Source organism: Puma concolor, chromosome A2 (genome assembly GCF_028749965.1).
Source record: "Puma concolor isolate L17-30 chromosome A2, mPumCon1.1.hap2, whole genome shotgun sequence".
Taxonomy (NCBI): domain Eukaryota; kingdom Metazoa; phylum Chordata; class Mammalia; order Carnivora; family Felidae; genus Puma; species Puma concolor.
Window position 1 is genome coordinate 169,747,096 of NC_141668.1, and position 19,873 is coordinate 169,766,968.

Below are 19,873 nucleotides of genomic sequence, written 5' to 3' on the forward strand. Positions count from 1 at the left end.
GCCGGCCACGCCCCCGCGCCGGCGCGCTGCGTACCGCCGCCACGCCCCGCCACGCCCCCGCGCGCCCGGGCCTCGCGCCCGGGCCGCGCCACGCCCCTCCTACCCCGCGCAGCTGCGCCTGCGCGCCTCGGGCATCTCGGGAGGACGTGACGTAGCCCGTGATTCGAATCAATACAGGAAGCGGGGCGCCACGCGTTGCCACGGGCGACCGGAGCCGCCGGGGGCGCCCGCGACCCCGCTGACCCGCTGAGCCAGTTGCGAGGGAACTGCGGGAATGGCTCTGCCTAGTTTAGGACGCGGTTCTTAGCAGGAGACAGTCGCAGGCGCGGGCACTCAAGGGCGGCCCCACAGCCCAGGAAGTAGTCGCCCTGCGTGATAAGCGCAGAGGGGACTCGGCAACAGGTGCATGTCGGGGACCCGCATACCCACTGCCTGCGGGAAGACGTTCCGTTCGTTCAGTATCCAACATTTATTGCGCTCCTACAGAGTGCTCTCCAGTCGGAAAAATCTCTGCCCCCGACATGGGCAAAGGGTGCAGGCAGACCTTCAACAAAGAAAAGAGGTGAATGGCCCAGAGGCTCATGAAAAGATGCTTACCATCAGGAGTCATCAGGGAAATGCAAATCAAAACCACTTCAGGGTTGAAGAGAAGGGAAGGGAAGGGACCACTTCACTCCTACTAGGATGGCTATGAAAAAGAAAACAAAGGTAACACATAACAAGTGTTCGTGCAGACGTGGAGCAGGGGAACCCTCCTGAACGGCTGGCTGGTGGGCCGTAAAATGGGGCAGCCCCTGGGGAAAACAGCCTGGCAACTCCTCAAAAAGTTACACGTGGAATTACCATATGACCCAGCGATTCCACTCATAGGTATCGACCCAGGAGAATTGAAGACGTGTGCCCTTAAAAACGTGTACAGGGATGTTCGTGGTATTATACGTAATAACCAGAAAATACGAACAACCCAACTGTCTATAACGGATGATTGGGTAGACAAATGTGGTGTATCTACATCGTGACATGTTGTTTGTGGGTAAAAAGGAGCGAAGCACTGATACACGCTCCCAGGTGGTAGCGCGATGCTCGGTGACAGCAGCTACACATCAAAGGTCCTTGTATCGTGGTATTCTGTTTATATGAAATGCCCACAATGTCCAGGCAAGTCCACAGAGACGGAAAGTAAATTGGCGGTTGCCAAGGAGCTGGGGGGAAGGGAGGCATAGGGAGTGACTGCTAGGAATTTTCTTGCTGGGGTGATGTGATGTTCTAAAATTGATGTGATTGATGGTTGCACAACTCTGAATATACTGAAATCCAATGAATCGTACGCTTTGGGTGAGCAAATTTTATAGTACGTGAGTTGTATCTCCATAAAGCTGTTATAAAAAAAATTCCTGTCTGTCAGGGCACCTGGGTGGCTAGGTTGGCTAAGCGTCTGACTCGCTTTTGGCTCAGGTCATGATCTCACAGTTCGGGAGATCGAGCCCCACTTTGGGCTCTGCCTTGATGGTGCAGAACCTGCTGGATCTTCTCTCTCCCTCTCTCTCTGCCCCTCCCCTGCTTGCTTGCTCTCTCTCAAAATAAATAAACAAACTTAAGAAAATGACTCAGTACTCACCAAATTCATCTATAAATTAAAAAAAAAAAAAAAAAACTTCTCTGCCTGGAGCTGAAGTATGGAGAATAATAAAACAAGGAAAGAGAGAATGAAGGGCTATAATCTCCAACACAGCGATCAGGGACATGTGGGCAAAGATTTGGGGGGGAAATACCATAATACAGGATTTCTATTCATTCATTCGGTATGAGGTTATACATGTCACACAATAATGGATTTCAGTGAGCTCTGCAAACACCATAAGTTCCAGAGCAGCGTCATCTGGTAGAAATATAACATGAGCCATGTAAGTAATTTTAAATTATCTAGTAGCCGCATTAAAGAAAGACAAAGAGGGGCGCTTGGGTGGCTCAGTCAGTTAAGCCATGTTTTAATGTTTTAATGTTTATTTTTGAGAGAGAGAGAGAGACCGGGGGAGGGGCAGAGAGAGAGGGAGACACAGAATCCGAAGCAGGCTCCAGGCTCCGAGCTGTCGGCACAGAGCCCGACGCGGGGCTCGAACCCACGAACCGTGAGATGGTGACCTAAGCTGAAGTCGGACGCCCAACCGACTGAGCCACTCGGGTGCCCCCTAAAAATCCAGACTTTTGGTCCAACTCTTGATCTCAGCTCAGGTCTCGATCTGAGGGTCGTAAGCTCAAGCCCCACATTAGGCTCTGCACGGGCATGAAGCCTACGTAAATAAATAAAAGTTAAACTAACAAAAGAAACCAGTGTAGTTAATTTTAATATATTTTATTAACTTAATATGTCAAAAATATTTAGATTTCAACATTTAATCAAAATCAACAATTATCAATGAGATATCTCATATTCCTTTTCTCACATTAAGTCTTAAAATCCAGCGTGTGAACACTTACGGCCCATCTCAGTTTGGGTGCTAATTTTCACTGGAAATTCTGGATCTCTGTATTTAAAGTTGACGGGGAAAAACAGATCCACAGGCCCCAGGGATTCCCAGCATGCTTAAAACTTTTCCAATAACTGAATCAAATGTCAGCCTTTCCCATTTCCATTTAAATTACTTACACTTTAAAATGAAAAATTCAGTTCTGGGGGCACCTGGGTGGCCGAATCGGTTAAACATCTGACTCTTGGTCTCGGCTCAGGTCATGATCTCACAGTTCATGAGTTCGAGCCCTATGTTGGGCTCTGTGCTGACAGTGTGGAGCCTGCCTGGCATTCTCTCTTTCCTTCTCCCTCCCCTCTCCTGTGCTCTCTCTCTCTCTCTCTCAAAATAAACATTAAAAAAAATCAGTTCTGTAGTTGCACTGGCTACATATCAAATGTTCATACCCCCAGCCCCCTCCGGCTAGTAGCTGTCATATTGAATGATGCAGACATAGAATATGTCTATCGTAGCAAATTTACTGGACAAAGAAGGTCCAGAGCAGTGCCTGGCACAGAGTAGATCAATAAATGTCAAACAAAGAATCTTCTTTTTTTAAAAATAATTTTTTAAATGTTTATTTATTTCTGAGAGAGAGTGAGACAGAGTGTGAGCAAGGGAGGGGCAGAGAGAGAGAGAGAGAGAGAGGGAGACACAGAATCCGAATGAAACAGGCTCCAGGCTCTGAGCTGTCAGCACAGAGCCCGATGCGGGGCTTGAACCCACAAACCGTGAGATCGTGACCTGAACCGAAGTTGGATGCTCAAGCGACTGAGCCACCCAGGCGCCCCAAAGAACCTTCTTGAGTATCTGCTCCTCTGGACTGGGGCTGATAATCATTCCTGGGGCCCACTACCAGATTCAATAACCGTGTCTACGATTTTCTGTTCCTCACCCCAAACAAACACTATAAACATTCCAGCTAAAACGTGCCCTGTAGAGCTCAGTGGAACAATCCAGATGCACTATATGCTTCGTTTTGTTTTGTTTTGAATTCTGGTGATGAAAAAGCGTGCCGATCTGGTGCCTCTTTCGTTTCCAACAGAATCTGACGCACACTCGGGGAGAAAACGAAAGTCAGCAAGTTCTTTCTGGATCAGAATTCCACCTCGGCCATCTGACTCGCTCGTTTCATTTTAAATAAAAGACAGCGTCTGACTGGGCTGGGATTAGGCTGAGGCCAGAGATGTGGCCTGGGCAAAGTTGAATCCCGTCTTCATTTAAAAGTCTGGATTTTTGGGGGGCACCCGAGTGGCTCAGTCGGTTGAGCGTCCGACTTCAGCTCAGGTCACCATCTCACGGTTCATGGGTTCGAGCCCCGCCTCGGGCTCTGTGCCGACAGCTCGGAGCCTGCTTTAGATTCTGTGTCTCCCTCTCTCTCTGCCCCTCCCCTGGTCTCTCTCTCTCTCTCTCTCTCTCTCTCTCTCTCAAAAATAAACATTAAAAAAAAAAGTTTAGATTTTTTTAATAGTAGACTTCACGCCCAGCACAGAGCCCGACACGGAGCCTGAACTCACCGCCGTGAGATCCAGACCTGAACTGAGGTCAAGAGTTGGACACTTAACCAACGGAGCCACCCAGGCGCCCCAGAAGTTTGGATTTTTTTGCACTAATTTTTTAAAATTTTGATTTTTAAAAATACCTCGTTGAGGCAGGAACGTGGGGGTTGTAGGAGGACAGTGCGGGAGGTCGCTGAGGGCGGTTTCTGTGGCCACAAGTCACCCAAACCCAGGAGCCGAGGACAACGTGACTGCGTTATGTCACCGTTCTGGAGGCCAGAAATCTTGTTTGTTTTTGAGAGCGCGAGCAGAGGAGAGGGGTGGGGTGGGGGGTGGGGGGCAGAGGACCCAAAGCAGGCTCTGCCCCATCAACAGCGAGCCGGATGTGGGGCTCGAACCCTTGAACCACAAGATCACGACCTGAGCCAAAGACAGTCACTCAACTGGCTGAGTACCCCAGGCGTCCCTGGAGGCCAGCAATCTGACACAAGTTCCTCCAGGCTGACACCCAGCGTGGGCAGGGCTGCTTCTGCAACCCCCCCTCCCAACCCCTGATGCCGGGGGGGGGGGGGGGCCCAGGGGGTCCCGTATGCCCCCTTTTCCAGTTTCCAGAAGCCGCCTCGTCCTTGGCCCTCGGCCCCTCCTCCAGCCTCAAGGCCGTGGGGGGGGGGGGTCTGCCCATCTGTCTGCCTCCCTCTCGTGAGGACGCTGGGCCCCCCAGGCACCCAGGGTCACCCCCGCCTCAGGGGCCTTGGCTTTCTCCCTCCCGCAAGGTCCCTTTTATAGCATATAAAATACCATCTTCACGGGTTCTGGGCATTAGGGAGCGGGTATCTTTGGGGGCGTCATTGTTCAGCTCGTCCACACTGTTCTGTGCCACGACCGTGGCGGGGACACGCAAGCTGACACGGTGGTACGACTGACCGTATGACCGTATGATGACCTCAATATGCACGCTGATTTCTTTAAATGCTTATTTTTGGGAGAGAGAAAGAGAGAGCGCAAGCACGCGCATGCAAGTGGGGGAGGGACGGTGGGGGGGGGATCCCAAGCAGGCTCAGCACAGAGCCTGATGCAGGGCTCGAACCCACGCTATGAACTTTGAGAGCACGACCTGAGCCGAAGCTGGATGCTTAACCGACTGAGACACCCAGGCGCCCCTACGTGTTGATTTTTAAAACGAAAAAAAAAAAATGCATCAAAATATTACTATTTATGGAGTTTTTTGTCACCCCCTTCAATTTTGTGCTCACCTGCCACACCACCGAACAAACCATTTCCTCGCTCTGGTTCCTCTTGCGGAGAGCATCACTTAATTCCCTACTTAATTGTTTTTTTTAATTAAAAAAAACATTTTTTTTTTAGGGGCGCCTGGGTGGCTCGGTCGGTTGGGCGGCCGGCTTCGGCTCAGGTCACGGTCTCGCGGTCTGTGGGTTCAAGCCCCGCGTCGGGCTCTGTGCTGACAGCTGGGAGCCTGGAACCTGCTTCAGATTCTGGGTCTCCCTCTCTCTCTGTCCGCCCCCCCCCCCACTTGCATTCGGTGTATCTCTCTCTCAAAAATAAACAAACATAAAAAAAAAAAAAAGATGCTCGACCATCTGAGCTACCCAGGGACCCCATTTTTTTTTGTTAAAGTAAAGGCTCCTATCTTTGGCAAACTCCAAGTCCAGAGGGGTGACAGAGCCTGGCAAACATCCCGGAAGTCCTTCCTGCTCTCTGCCCCGGGGCCCCGAGAGACAAGGGGACATGCAGGAGCCCAGGGGAATTCTCTCACTCAGCCCGGGTTGGGGCAGGGACTTGACGTCCTAAAGCCCAGCAGCTGTGGATGGAACCTTATTCGGAAACAGGGTCTCTGCAGATGACATCACCAAGTTAGGATGAGGTTATACCGGCGGGGCGGGCCTCCATCTGGTGGGTCGTGTGCTTCTGGAAAGAGGGGAATTTGGATACAGACGTAGGGGAAGAGGGGAAGGCCACGTGAGGACGAGCAGGGACTGAAGACGTGCCCACAAGCCGGGGAAGGTCAACGGGAACCGGCAACGAGGGAGGCCGGAGGAGGCAGGGTCTCCTCCCCCGGGGGCTTCAGAGGGAGCAGGGCCCTGCGGACACCCCGAGTTTGGACTTGTGGCCCCCACAGCCCTGCTCGGGTGTAAAGAAGCCACAGAAGGGAGGGTGCGGGACGTGTGGGTTCCACACAGATGTCTCTCCTGCTATCAGTTTGTCGCATGTCTGGAGGCTCGAGATTTCAAGCTCTCTGACGTTTCCAGGTCTTGCTTTTGGGTGTGGCTTCCGCTATCTACTTCCTGTGCCCTGGACCTATCTCCTTCCCCCAGAACGTGCTTGGGGTGAATCACACCTGGGACCCCGCCTCGGAGCCTTCCAGAGTCAGCACATCGCGTGGCCCGCGGGGAAGCCCTGCATGAACGTTAGCCTGAGTCACAAAACACGGTCGAGATGATGTCCTTGTAAGCCAGCCAAGGCCACTGCAAAGTCAACCCGGAGTCACCTTGTGAATATGCAGGAAGAAAATAAAAAAAAGCATCCGGACGTCAGCTCCACGAGGCCAGACTCTCGCTCTATGCCCTCTGTGCCCGTGACCGCCTGCCACACGGTAGATGTTCCATACATATTTGCGAAATGAATGCCTGAACGTTTAAACCAGCAGCTGGCCTGTGAAAGTGACTTCTTTGCTATGCATGGCACTTGGATGTTTTTAATGAACTGTCCACATTTCTCAAGTGGGAGATTTTTTAAATAGTTTACTTATTTAGTTTTGAGGGGAGGGAGGGGCCAGAGAGAGAGAGGGAGACAGAGAATCCCAAGCAGGCTCTGCACCAACAGGGGTTCTCGAACCCAGAACCTCGAGATCATGACTGGGCAGAAACCAAGAGTCGGATGCTCAACCGGCTGGGCCGCACAGGCGCCCGTTAAATGGGAGGCTGTACGTCAAATGAGTTGCCGTCTGGCTGCCCTTAAAAACAGAAACATCTGGGGGCACCCGGGGGGCTCAGTTGGTTGGGCGTCCGACTTCGGCTCAGGTCACCATCTCACGGTTCGTAGGTTCGAGCCCCTCGTCGGGCTCTGTGCTGATGGCTCGGAGCCTGGAGCCCGCTTCGGATTCTGCGTCTCCCCCTCTCTCTGCCCCACCCCCCATGCTCTGTCTCTGTCTGTCTCAGAGATAAACATTAAAAAAATTTAAGAACAAAACAAAACAGAAACATCTGGCTACACAGGTCAATGACCGGCCGGACAGGGGTACACGCCAGGGCGCCTTCCTGCCTAATTTCGTTACGCTTTCTGGCCCAGGAAGCAAGAGAAAGCCACAGACAGCACCTGAGTGAGAGCCACGTGAATTCTGTCCCCAGGGAAAGCTGTCTCGCACAGGCTGTTTGCTCACTCCAGAGCGGCCGCTGCCACCGTGCGTGACAAACGCCGGGAGTACGCATCACGGTAAAAAGTCTCAAGTGGCATGGGGAGTTCAAGGGCTCTGGGGAAATGCTTGGCTATTTTTCCAAGAGGTTACCCACAGGTAATTTACACGTACGACTCCGCTTATGCAAATCAGGCCACAGGATTTATTCTGGGCTTTGCTCGCTTCACTCTTTGGAAGTCGAGCTCCCCAGCTTTTTGAAGGTCTGATCGTGAACGTAGTGAACCAGCCAGCGCCCCCGATGACGGGCGCGCCTCAAATACCGATTTGCCACCCACTAGGAGGAGCCAGGCACGCGACCTAGCGGGGCGAGGGGTCCGCTCAGCGATGTGCTGAGGCCCGTGTGTCCTGACTACAAAAGTCACGATCGGGAGCTACATGAGTGGACCGTGGTGGGTATAGGGAGGGAAAACACTGCACACTAGGGCTTTACTTTCATGTTCCGTCTCGCGGCTCAGGCGCCACCCCGCTGTCATGCCGCGGAAAACAAAATCCCTGCTCTCGCGGTGCTTGTGCAGGTGGAGAAAACAGGCAATGAACAAAATTAAGGAACGCGTACAGGAAAACAGAGATGCTGCGGAGAAAAATAAAGCAGGGAACAGAATAAAGGAACATTAGGAGTGAGGTTATGATTTCAACGCAGGCGGCTCAGGCAAGCTTCACTGAGGAGGGGACATCTGAGCAAAGGAGCAAATATCTCAGCGAGGGAGTGAACTGATACCTGGAGGAAAAAAGGTTTCAGGTAGAGTAAGTAGCAAATGCAAAGGTCCTGGGGCAGCACCAGGCTCACATGATGGAGGAACAGTGAGAAAGCTTGGTGGCTGGGGCAGAGTGGGCGAGGGGGAGAGGGAAGAGGGAAGGGCAGGAGCAGGTTGTACAGGACTTTGGGGACCACAGGGAGGGCTTTGGCTTTTCCTCCAGGGAGGTGGGAGTCCTGGAGGGCTGTGGGCAGAGGACGGCGGGACCTGACCCGGGTGCTCACAAGCGCCCTCTGGTGGCTGCTTCAGGGAGGACAGACTGTGGGACGCAAGGTGGGGGCACGGGGAAGGGGGCAGGGGGGACTGTGCAGTCCAGGTGGGCGATGCGGTGGCTGGGGGCACAGGAGACGGGGGATGTGGCCGGACCTGGGATGGATTTTCAACCCCAATGTTTTCAGGCTGAGCACCTGGAATGACAAGCGCATTTCCACCTCCTGTGGGAGGAGCAGCTTTGGCAAGTAACCTGAGGAATTCTGACCTCCGAGCCCAGTTTGGGACGCCTCCCCAGTACCTAAGTGGAGACTGGAGGGGCAGCGGCACCGGGGCTGGTGGCTGGCGGGGGGGGGGGGGGGCACACCCTCGACGGGGGGCGGGGCGGTAACCACCGATGGCCACCGGTCAAGCGCTCACGCCGGCGCCGTGGAGCCTCCACGAAGTCCGTGACCCACGGGGCCGGGAGAGCCCCCGGGCGGGTGACTGTGTCCGCGTGCCAGGAGGAGGCTGTGCCCCAACCTCCTGGGGAGGAAGCTGCTGGGTGCCCTTCAGGAGGAACGGGCGGGAGAAGCGCCCTCCCGGGTTCTGTGGGCTGCCCTAGCAGATCATTCCGTGTGGGGAGGGGGTGGCGGGAGCCCCGAAGCCGGAACCCGCAGGGCCCGCGCTAATTCGGGTCGTCCGCGCCAGAACTGAACTGCAGGAAGCCCCGCACATCTGGTGTCAAATGGGGTAGCAGCAGCAGACGTCGGGGTGGTAAAATCCGCCGCCCGTGTCAGGGCTGCTGGTGACCGAGGGTCAGGTCAGCGGCGGGAATGTGGACAGTGTCCCACGTGAGATTAGGCTCTGCTGTTACAGCCGTCTCGTCGCCACAAAACAGGTGGTTCAAGGCCGCACACGGAGAATGGGAGGGGGGCTGTGATGAGAACCCGTAGCCTGGGCTCCCAGCCAGGCCCCCAAACCCCTTCCCCTCTGCCTCCGCCAGGGGCTGGGTGAGAAGGAGGGTCTGGGGGAGGCCAGGCTGGAGGGCCTGCTGGGCTGACTTTACCCCCGGGGACGGAGATGACCCCGGAGCGCCTGGGGCGGGGCAGATTTCAGAGCTGAGCTCTTCAAACCCCGCCCCCCCCTCCCCCCCCCCCGCCATTAGAGGTTCCCCGACTGCAGCCCTGCACACCCGCCCCCCGACATACTTGCGGAGTCACGGCTTGGCAAAAATAATTTAATAGTGCATTTGGACCCTGGGGTGGGCTCGTCCCTCCCCTCCCTGCCTAGTCCCAGGCTGGGGAGTCAGGGCCCCGGCCCAGGCCCAAGGCGGCTGGGTCTGCCCACAGCGCCTTTTCCGGCACCCCCGGTTCCTCGAGAAGCTGGGCCAAGGCAACCCCACAGCCCCGGCCGGCACCCTCAGATGCCGGCTCCACGCGACATCCCACCCCGACCGGAAATCTGGGTGCCGCCGCCCCGCGCGAGTGGGGGGACACAGGACGCCTCAGCCTGGCCCCAGCGGGACGGGGAGCCAGATCCCACCCACACGAGCTCGGTTTATACGCAGCCGCGGTGTGGAGTCCCAGGGCCCCGCAGGGGAGGGAGGCTGCGGGTCGGCGGCTCTAGGCGGGCGCCGTGCGCAGCTGCTCCAGCCCGTCCGCGTACTGGAAGGCCGGCCCCGTCTCGTAGTCGTACATGTCCAGGGCCACCTCGCAGCTCTCCCGCACCACGCGCTCGGGGTCGGCCGCGTGGGCCCGCAGGGCGGCCAGGCAGGCGGGCCGGGCGATGGCTCCCAGGGCCTCCGCGCACTCGTGCCGCACCATGGGGCTCTCGGTCGGCCGGGCCAGGGTCGCCGCCAGCTGGGGCACGGCCGCCTCGTGCTGCAGCTGGCCCAGGACATAGCCGATCTCGTGGCGGAAGAGGGCGCCGCCACAGCGCAGGCCTGCGGGCGGGCGGGGGCGTGGTCACTGGCTGGGCGGCGCCATCGGGGCAGGCCAGGGACCACGCCCCCGCCCGCCCGCAGGCCTGCGCTGCGGGACCCAGGGCTGAGCACCGCAGGGCAGAGAGAGAACCGGGAAAGGGGGTTCCCCGTCTCGAGGTGGTCAGTGCTGCTCAGGGGGAGGGACGTGGGGCCACGGGGGCAGGAGCGGCCGGAGGGCACAGCCTGGCGGTGGGTTCCCTGCGGGCTTCCTCCGAAGGCCGACGGGGCAGGAGGGGGCTTCCCGGGCCCAGGGTCCCGGCCCGCTGGCTCCCGCCTCTCCCTGCCTTTGGATTCTGTGCTTGACGGCGGGGTCAAGGGCTACCGGCGAGCCTGTACGCACGTCCGCACACGCTGCAGCGTTTAATAAGGGGACAGTCACGGGCACCCTGCCCCCACTCCACACACAGGTCAGGCTTGACACCGATGGGGAAACCACAGCCGGGAGACGGGTGGTGACTGCCCAAGACCAGACGCCCTCGAGGCCGAGCCAGGGCCCAAGGCCACCTGCCTGACTGTGCGGCCCCCGTTCTCAAGCAGCACCAGCCCCTCTGGGCTCCCGCCCGGCATCGCCGGGTCTCCCGCCCCTGACGCAGGGTCACAGCGATGACCAGGCGTCTCCTTGCCAGACAGGAAGTCATGGGAGGGCTGCGAGGGCTCTAAATCCTCAGGGGGCACATCCCGGGCATCGGGCCACGGGGGACCAGGGACCGCCCGGGGAGAGGCCTGCAGAGCCGGGAGGGGAGAGAGAAAGGGGTTCAGGGTCCTGGAGCCACACCGCCGCGGATCGGATCGCGACTCTGCCGCTCGCCAGCTGCCGTCTCCTCGGGCAACCACCTCGGCCTTTCTCGGCCGTGGCTTCTCCCTCGGAGAACCGGAAGTCAGGGTGCCCGCCCACCACGGAGGATGAGTTCTCGCGTGGGGAAGCGCCGGGGGCGGGGGCCGGGACGCACATTCCCCGGGTCACGCTGGCTCCGTGTCACAGCCGCAGCCGCTGAGCCTGACTGAGGGGCACTGACCATGACCCCCACCCCCCTCCCCGGGCCCCGACTCACCCTCCGCCAGCGCAAGGGCAGCCTCCTCGCCGCCGGCGTCGCGCAGGGCGAACATGGCGCGGTACCGGTCGAAGAGTGGCTGGCCTTCGTCCAGCAGCACCTCCCGCAGCCGCCCCACGTCGCGCTCCTCAGAGGGAGGGGCCGGGTCCACCGAGAGGTAGGGCCCTGCCACCGCGGGCTCCCCGCTGTGCTGCTGCAGCCACTCCAGCCGCCTGACAGCCAGTTGGCACGTCTCGGCCACCTGCGGGCACAGGGGTGCACAGGTGGCCACTGAGGACACGATAGTGGACGTGAAGGCGCCCCTTCCCCAACCTCAGGGGCTCCAGATTTAACAGAAGCCGGAGGCAACAGACGCAGGAGTTAACTGATCGTTCTAGATTGGACATAGGCCAGCACGGGCTTTATGCGATCAGGGAGTGACGAGGAGGACAGAAGGCCAGGAGACTCAATGAGGAGGTGGCATCAGAGTGGAGCTGAGGCCAGAACCGAGTGAAAGAGTGAGGTGGGTGGAATGGCCAGTGCAAAGGCCCTGAGGCAGGACCCTGTGGGACACGTCAGGGAAGAGCAAGCAGGCTGGGTGGGCAGAGGTGCGCCCCCAGGTAGTCAGGCCGGACTTGTCAAGGCCCGCGAGCTGCAGCAGGTGTTTGGGATTCTGTCCTAAAGGTCATCGGAACACGTGAGTGCTTCTGGCCCGAAATAGGTCCTTACACACACACACACACACACACACACACACACACACACACACACACACACACACACACACACACACACACACACACACACACACACACACACACACACACACACACACACACACACACACACACACACACACACACACACACACACCTCCCCCGTACCCAGAGGACACTGAGGGAGAGGTACGGGACCGGACTTGTCAAGGCCCGCGAGCTGCAACAGGTGCTTGGGATTCTGTCCTAAAGGTCATCGGAACACGTGAGTGCTTCTGGCCCGAAATAGGTCCTTACACACACACACACACACACACACACACACACACACACACACCCGTACCACACACACACACACACACACACACACACACACACACACACACACACACACACACACACACACACCCGTACCCAGAGGACACTGAGGGAGAGGTACGGGAAGCGGACAACAGAAGCACCAAGTGAGGAACACACACGACCACACAGAAACCTGCACACGCGTGTCCGCGGCAACACGGCTCATGCAGCCAAAAAGCGAGAACGGCCCAAACGTCCCGCAGCAGATGAACAAAACGTGGCCCACCGCGCACGCGCACGCATGAACATATCCACCGTGCACACGCACGTCCACAGATGAACGTCCAGAACAGGCTCATCCATGGACACAGGAAGTAGATGAGACACTGACAAGGGTTGGGGGGCAGGGGAGTGACTACTGATGGGGCGGGGCTCCTTTTGGGGTGAGGGAATGTTCTGGAATGAGAGATGATGGTTGCACACCTCTGTGGATGTTCTAAAAACCACTGAAGTGCACGCTTTCAGAAGGTGAATTTTATGGTGTTAACATCTCAGTAAGGTCGCTCCCTGAAGAAGGAAGAAAGGCAGGCGGGGGGGGGACGGACCGTGGGGCGGACAGAAGTGGGTGGGCTCGGAGGGGTCCTGGTGGAGGGACTGGAAGGGCGGGAAAGGTGGGGCGCGTCAGCCGGGCAGGGGGGAATCAGGAGCCCGCAGCCACCCTGGCCGCCGCCCTCTGATCTTGTCCCGGCCAAGAGGTCGCCCTGGCAAGCAAACCCTGGTGAGGCTGGTCTAGGCAGGAGCGGGAGCGGGAGGGGTCAGGCGTTAGTTACCTCGATGACGGGGTCGGTGGAGTACTGTTTCAGGACCTCCAGAACTTCCGGGTTCCCGATGGCCCCCAGGGCCTCCCCTGAGAAGAAGAACCATGGACACATTTCACTGTTGGTCAGGAAAGTAGGAAAGGCCCCGGATGCGGGGGTGGAGGTGGGGGGGGTGGGGGACGACACCAGCACCACCACCTCCTTTGCGCTCCGTCCTCCCTACAGCTCTGTATGTATCTTGTGACCCACTCTGGCCCCGTGGACTGGAGCGGAGTGGGCACGGCCCCCAAGTGGTCTCAGTCGGCATCCCTTCCCCTGAATTTGGACTTGGCTGGAGCTGGGCTGAGACCTCTCCCGATCCCCGGGCCAGTGCACCTCCCCCCGGGCCCCCCACCCCCTCGCTCATGCTCTAGATGGGGAGACACAGGTGAGCATGACATTACAGCCTGGGGACACTGGGTAACATGGAGCTCCAAGGACACCCGGGCGAGGAGAGTTCGTGGGGGTGAGCCTGGAGGAGGGGGATCTAGGCGGCGAAGTGAGGGAGGAAGGCCAGCGGACCCAGGCAGGGCTGGAGGAGGCTGACCGTCTCCGTGGGTCTGCACAAGCCCTGAGTGGGAAGAGACCCAAGGCCAGCAAACACTCGCTCCCACTCAACTCCTCCTCTGCTTGGCAGGCTGGTAGAGTGTGATGCTGCCCCCCATCGAGAACACCCCAATGGACCTGAATCCAAGTCAGGGCGTCCTCCTCTGCCCGCAGCCCTTCAGGGCCCCCACCTCCTTCAGGGCAAAAACCTAAAGTCCTCCCTTTGGCCCCCAAGGCCCCGCACAACCTGCCCTGTCCCCTTCCTGTCCTCCCCTCTCCTCCCTCTTGCTCACTCTGCTCCGGCCACAGGGACCTCCGTGCCACTTTCCCAAGGAACAGGCTGGGTGCTGCCCCAGGACCTTTGCTCGGGCTGTATCCTGTGCCTGAAGCACTTTTCTCCAGATAACTGCCTTCCTTCACTCAGATCTCTGTCCACTGATTAAAAAGGGCAACACCCCTGGCACCCCCATTCTACTCCCTGCGTCATCGCCTCCTTAGCACTTCCATAACACGACGAGGTGTCCCGCACTCCTATACACTCAAAATAGCGGGACTTATGGGAAAGGTGAGGTTTGGAGTAGAGCACTCTTGGTTAAGGAGAGCTCCAACCGAAATAGCGACTAGCACATCGAGCGTCACCAGGGGCAGCGTGGGGATGGGGACAGCTCAGCATGAGTAGAGACCACTTCGGGGAACGCTAAAAATACCTAAAACAGTAAAATGGAAACAGCTGCCCTGTGCCCATCCACAAATGAGCTCGCTGGTTATAGAGGCAAGGCCTCAGCAGCACAGTCTTGCCGAGGATTTTATTCGTTCCTCCTGTTTCCTGCTGCCCTGGAGGTAAGAGGGCCTGGTACATAGCAGGTGCTCAATAAACACTGGCCCAGGGACTAAAACGAACACATGAAACAGACATCACAGGCTGGCGAGCTCACCACCTGGTTTTGTATCAGCAGAGGATGGTTTTTATGTTTTTAAATGTCTTTCTCAAAAAAAAAAAAAAATTTTTTTTTGTTAAACGTTTTTATTTATTTTTGAGAGAGGGAGCACGCACGTGCAAGCAGGGGAGGGGCAGGGAGAGAGGGAGACAGAGGCTCTGAAGTGGGCTCTACACAGAGAGCAGACAGCCCGACGCGGGGCTCGAAGTCGCGAACTGTGAGATCGTGACCTGAGCTGAAGTCGGATGCTTAACCGCCTGAGCCACCCAGGCGCCCAAAATCGCTTTCTTTAAAATCAAAGGGACGAGGGACACCGGGGTGGCTCAGGCTTAGGTCAGGTTTTCACAGTTTGTGGGATCCAGCCCAGTGTCGGGCTCTGTGCCGAGTGTGGAGCCTGCTTGGGATTCTCCCTCTCTCTCTGCCCCTCCCCTGCTCGCGCTCTCTCTGTCTCTCTCAAAACAGACAAACTGCAAATCAAGAGGACGACATTTCCCCACGTGAAAATGACGCGAACTTCAAACCTCAGCGTCCATCAGGGTGCACCTGCACGTGGCCACGCCCCTCCGGGGATGCTAGTTTATGGTGGCTTTACGCACCGTGGCGCAGTTGAGTCCGGTGACAGAGTCTGTCCGGCCCTGGGTGGGGGTGGGCTGGAGACTTTACCCACCCTTCGCGGACCCAGCGTGCAGAGTTCGGCTAGATCACACGGGGGGCAGCTGGGGGGGGGGGGGACACACCGAGGCAGGAGGGAAACAGCAGGCGGGTGAAGGCCAGGCGCCCTTGCCCTGGCCACTCACCGGCCTCGTGGCGCACCATGGGCTCCTGGCGGGTGTCACGCAGCACGTCCAGGAGCACGGGGATGGCCCGGGAGTCCTGCATCTGGCCCAGGCAGTAGGCCAGCTCGTGCTTGAGCAGGGCGGAGTCGTCGCCGAAGGCCTGGCTGATCCAGGTGATGGCGCCTGGGCCGCCGAGCCCGCGAAGGGTGAAGAGCGCCCTGAAGCGGGCCTGCAAGGGCTGCTGGGGGTCCACCAGCGTGCGCCCCACCGCCTCCACCTCCTGCTCGGTCACCATGGCGCCGCCGCCTTCCTCCGCAGCCCCGCCGGGGGCCGAAGCTGGGGACCGTGGGGCACAAGAACCTACGTGCAGAAAACCGAGAGCCCAGGTGAGAGGCGTCTTCCGCCCATCCGTGAACTCGTTCACTTAAGAGTTAGGGCCCGGGTGGGGTGGATTCCCACCAGCCGACCAGCCCGGACGTCTGGGTTGAAAGCCAGGGTCCGGCCCTGTCTACTCGCTGGGCGGCCTTCCGTAAGTCACTTTCCCTCTCTGGGCCTCTCGCCTCTGTACCGGCAGGGACTTCCGCCGGGCTGCGCTCCACGCCATAGCCGGAGGGACCACGGTGGTGGGTGGCCAACACGGCCCCCGGTGGTCCCCACTCCGTGCGGCCCCTCTCGCACCGGAAGGGACGACAGGGACCCCTGAGGGCAGGTCATGAGAGACGCTGCGGCGTCCTCCTTGCCCGCGCTGGGGGAAGCCAGCCATGGAGAGGCTCCGTCAGCCCCACGTAGGGGCTCGCGGGGCGAGGGACCGAGGCCTCTGGCCAAGTGTCACGTGACAGCAGGAGGCCGGGAGCAGCTCCTGCAGCCGAGGCGGCCCCAGCCTCACGAGAGGTCGGAGCCAGAAGCTACCAGGCCCAGATGCCTGGCCCCCGGCAACGGTGTGAGTCTGCTGCTGCTTAAAGCTGCTGAGTACGGGGTGTGGAAACTGCACCAGGTCACTGTCCTGTATCCCCCCCTCCTATGGCACCTTATGATTCCAAGCCCCCTGATGGTCCCCAAGGCCCTGCATGACCTACCTCGACCCCTGCCAGCCCTCCCTCCTCTCCCCCTCCACCCCCTCGCTCACTCTGCTCCAGCCACAGAGGCCTCCTGGCTGTTCCTCCAACAGGCCAGGCCCAGTCCTGCCCCAGGACCTTTGCACGGACCTGTTCTCTTCCCCAGGAACACTCTTCCCCAGATGCTTCCCATGCTCATGCTCTCACTTCGTGGGTCTCAAATGTCACCTCCTCAGGGAAGCCTTCCCGGGTCACAGTCTTCACTGTTGTTCCTTTCCCGTTTTACGTTTCTTCAAAGCACTTACCACTACTAGACATCGCGTAAGATGTTTACCAGTTTAGCTGCTATGGCTGGTCTTACCCGTCACAGAACTCTGAAGGCAGGGACCGAGTCTATCTTGGTCACCACTAAACCCCCCAGCACACAGTAGGCCGTCAATGAAACCAACAGCCCTCCCCATAACAGCGGCTGACGTGCACAGAGCATCTGCTCTGTGGCAGGCACCTCTTCTTTTTTTTCTCTTTTAATTTTTTTTTTAACATTTATTTATTTTTGAGACAGAGAGAGACAGAGCATGAACGGGGGAAGGGCAGAGAGAGAGGGAGACACAGAATTGGAAACAGGCTCCAGGCTCTGAGCCGTCAGCCCAGAGCCCGACGCGGGGCTCGAACTCACGGACCGCGAGATCGTGACCTGAGCCGAAGTCGGATGCTCAACCGACGGCGCCACCCAGGCGCCCCGGCAGGCACCTCTTCTAAGCCCCCTACATTCGTGAGCTCCTGTGATTCTCCCCATAAAACTATGAGACAGGCACTAGGACTGTCACCCTTTTACGGGCGAGAGGGCAGAAGCCGAGAGGTTAATAACTCGCCTACGAACCGCGTAAGGAGTTTATACATCCAGGTAGCCGGGCTCCAGAGTCAAGTTCTAAACCACAATTGTTCTGCCGAATGGACGGACTAAGATGAAATGACGCGGCTGGGCTGGGCTGGGCGGGGAGGAGGGGCTCCCTCTCCACCGCCCAGATCAACGAAGACCTGGCAGACGCTTCGTAACGCAAGCCCTGGCGTGCTGCGTGGCCTTCCGGTTCCCTGCAGCGTCGGCAGGGCTGACCCGGCTTCATGAGGGAGGTGTGGCTGCCTGAGTGGGGATGACCATCGAAGGAGGGGACACCTTGAAATAAGGACCACCAGAGACCACAGAAACCAGGAGCCAGGGAGCTGGCAAGGCCTTAGGGGCCATGAGATCTGACTGTCTTCTACACAGACGAGCAGCGACTTGTCTGGGGTCACCAAACAGGAGCCGGGACTCCTGCCTCCCAGTCCGTGCGGGGTCGCCCTCAAGACACCTGGAGAGGGCCCTTCATGGCCTACTCATCATCCCCAGCGTCCTCAGATGCCTGGGAATGAGGGGAGATCTGGCCAACAAGGCAGCTCCAGCTACGGGAGAGGAACGTGAAGAGAAAACAGGGCAAGACCTGAACTGGGGCAAAAGTCTCTGGGCTTGGCTTCCTCGTTTGGAATAAAACTATCAGCAGCTCACGAGCCGGGTTTCCTTCCAGTCTCTGTTCAGATATTAAAGTACAGGCAGGAATCCTCTGAGCACCCGGCTTTAACAACGCAAACCCTCCACCGCCCTGCACTTCTGTTCCTTGTGGCTTTCACTGTTCCCCGCGGCCTCTCGCAGCACCTGGCGTCCAGTACATTTCACTCATCTGTTTCTTACTAGAAAGTCGGCGCCACAGAGACGGGACTTTATATATAAATAAAGATGAATCTGTACCACACGCACACGCGGACGGACCCAGGTATATATACTGTTTTGTTCATTGCTATGTCCCCAAGGCCTAGCACGGGATCGGTCACCATGGCAGCAGGTGCCCAATCCTTAGTTGTTGAATGAACCGAACGTCTCCTGCGCACCAGGCATCGTACTAGGCACTTCATGCCCGGCGTAAATCTGTATCATTCGTAAGATGGGTAGAAGGGGCACATGGACCCAATGGAGCCATGCTCGTAGAGCACCTCCTACAATTGCTGGCACTTAATAGGCCCTTGGACAAACCAGAGCTACTGTTAAATATTCCTGCAGGGAGCCCCAAACCCACTTCTGTGCCCAGGAGGGCGCCCCAAGCCACCTGGAAGCCCGCAAATCATACTTTCGGCCCATTTTTCAGTGGGAAGCCGGGGCAAGGGTGTGGGCGCGGGGTTGAGGGGATCAGCCCCCAACCAAGGCGGAATCCGGGAATCCGCTCGCCCCCGTGAGAGCCTCTTAGAAGAAGACACGATGGATTAGTAAGGGATGGAGAGAGAGGAGACGAGGATCCTCAACCCTCCGGCCCCCCATCCCCGACCTACCTAAACCAAGAATTCCCAACGAAAAGATACCTCGTAATCAACGCTCCTCCAGGAAGGGATTCCCTCGGGGCTGCTCGCAGGTTCCCTCCCCCTGGAAGAGAACCCGAGGAACTGGATGCTTCAAGATCTGCCCACGCGGGTCGCCAAGTACTGGATCCCTCACGCCGCTGGATCGCCCAGAAATCTCGAGAAAGGGGTCGCCCGATATGGGAACCCCGAGCACGCTCCAGCCCCCTGGATCTCCGGCGACAAGGACCCCGCAACCCGGGGAAAGAGTTCGCCCAGACTCTAAACCCCTCAGGAGGGGGCCCCTCGACTTCCCCACCCCCCCCCGCCCCCCAAGCAACGAATCCCAGAGACTGGACCCCCTCCCGCGGCGTCCTCCCCATGCCCGCCCGCCAGGCCGCGGCCACGTACCGCGCTCTCTGCTGCCAGAACGCCCGAGCGATCCTCCGGAAGACAAGGAACGCCGAGTCCGCCCGCTCCCTCCGCCGCCACCCGCGTCTCACCAACCGCGACGCTCGCAGCGCGCTCCGGGAGCCGCCACCTTCTCGCCCACGTGACCGGCCCGGACGGCACCAACACAGCCCTCGGGGGGAGTTCCAGTCAAAGTCTCCGCGGCGGGAGAGAGGTCTGGAAGCATGAGTCGGCGCCTGGGCCACAGCTCACACTTAAACACCGATGGAGTCTACGGACATCCCTCAGGGAAGGGCGAGGGCAACCTTCATCTTTCCCCGGAAGAGATTCTCTCCGGCCTCCCCACCCACTTCGGTCGGTGGAAATGGTTTGTGCCGATTCAGGCCGGAGCCCGGGGCCGGCTGGCAACGGAACGTGCGCGGCGCTCCTGGGGCGTGGCCAAGTCCTGGGGGCGTGGCCAGTGGCTTCAGGGGGCTGGATGCGAGCTCGCGAGGGGAGGGTTCGCGTCCTTT

General features: G+C 58.5%; 1 protein-coding gene across 3 annotated transcripts; it reads right to left on the reverse strand.

Moving 5' to 3' along the window:
- Positions 1-9,609: 9,609 nt before the first annotated feature.
- Positions 9,610-19,679, reverse strand: DOHH (deoxyhypusine hydroxylase). Of its 3 annotated transcripts, none has more exons than XM_086699544.1 (6): positions 19,362-19,679; positions 18,945-19,035; positions 15,553-15,891; positions 13,245-13,321; positions 11,420-11,660; positions 9,610-10,328 (listed from the first exon to the last, which is right to left on the reverse strand). In XM_086699544.1, exons 3-6 carry the CDS (start codon positions 15,824-15,826, stop codon positions 10,009-10,011), a joined length of 912 nt encoding a protein of 303 aa, XP_086555670.1. In that variant the 5' UTR covers positions 15,827-15,891; positions 18,945-19,035; positions 19,362-19,679; the 3' UTR covers positions 9,610-10,008. The 3 variants fall into 3 exon arrangements, with proteins under 3 accessions (XP_086555670.1, XP_086555668.1, XP_086555669.1); XM_086699542.1 differs by having other exon boundaries at positions 18,975-19,035; positions 19,362-19,678; XM_086699543.1 differs by lacking the exon at positions 18,945-19,035 and having other exon boundaries at positions 19,362-19,677.
- Between the last annotated feature and the right edge of the window lie 194 nt (positions 19,680-19,873).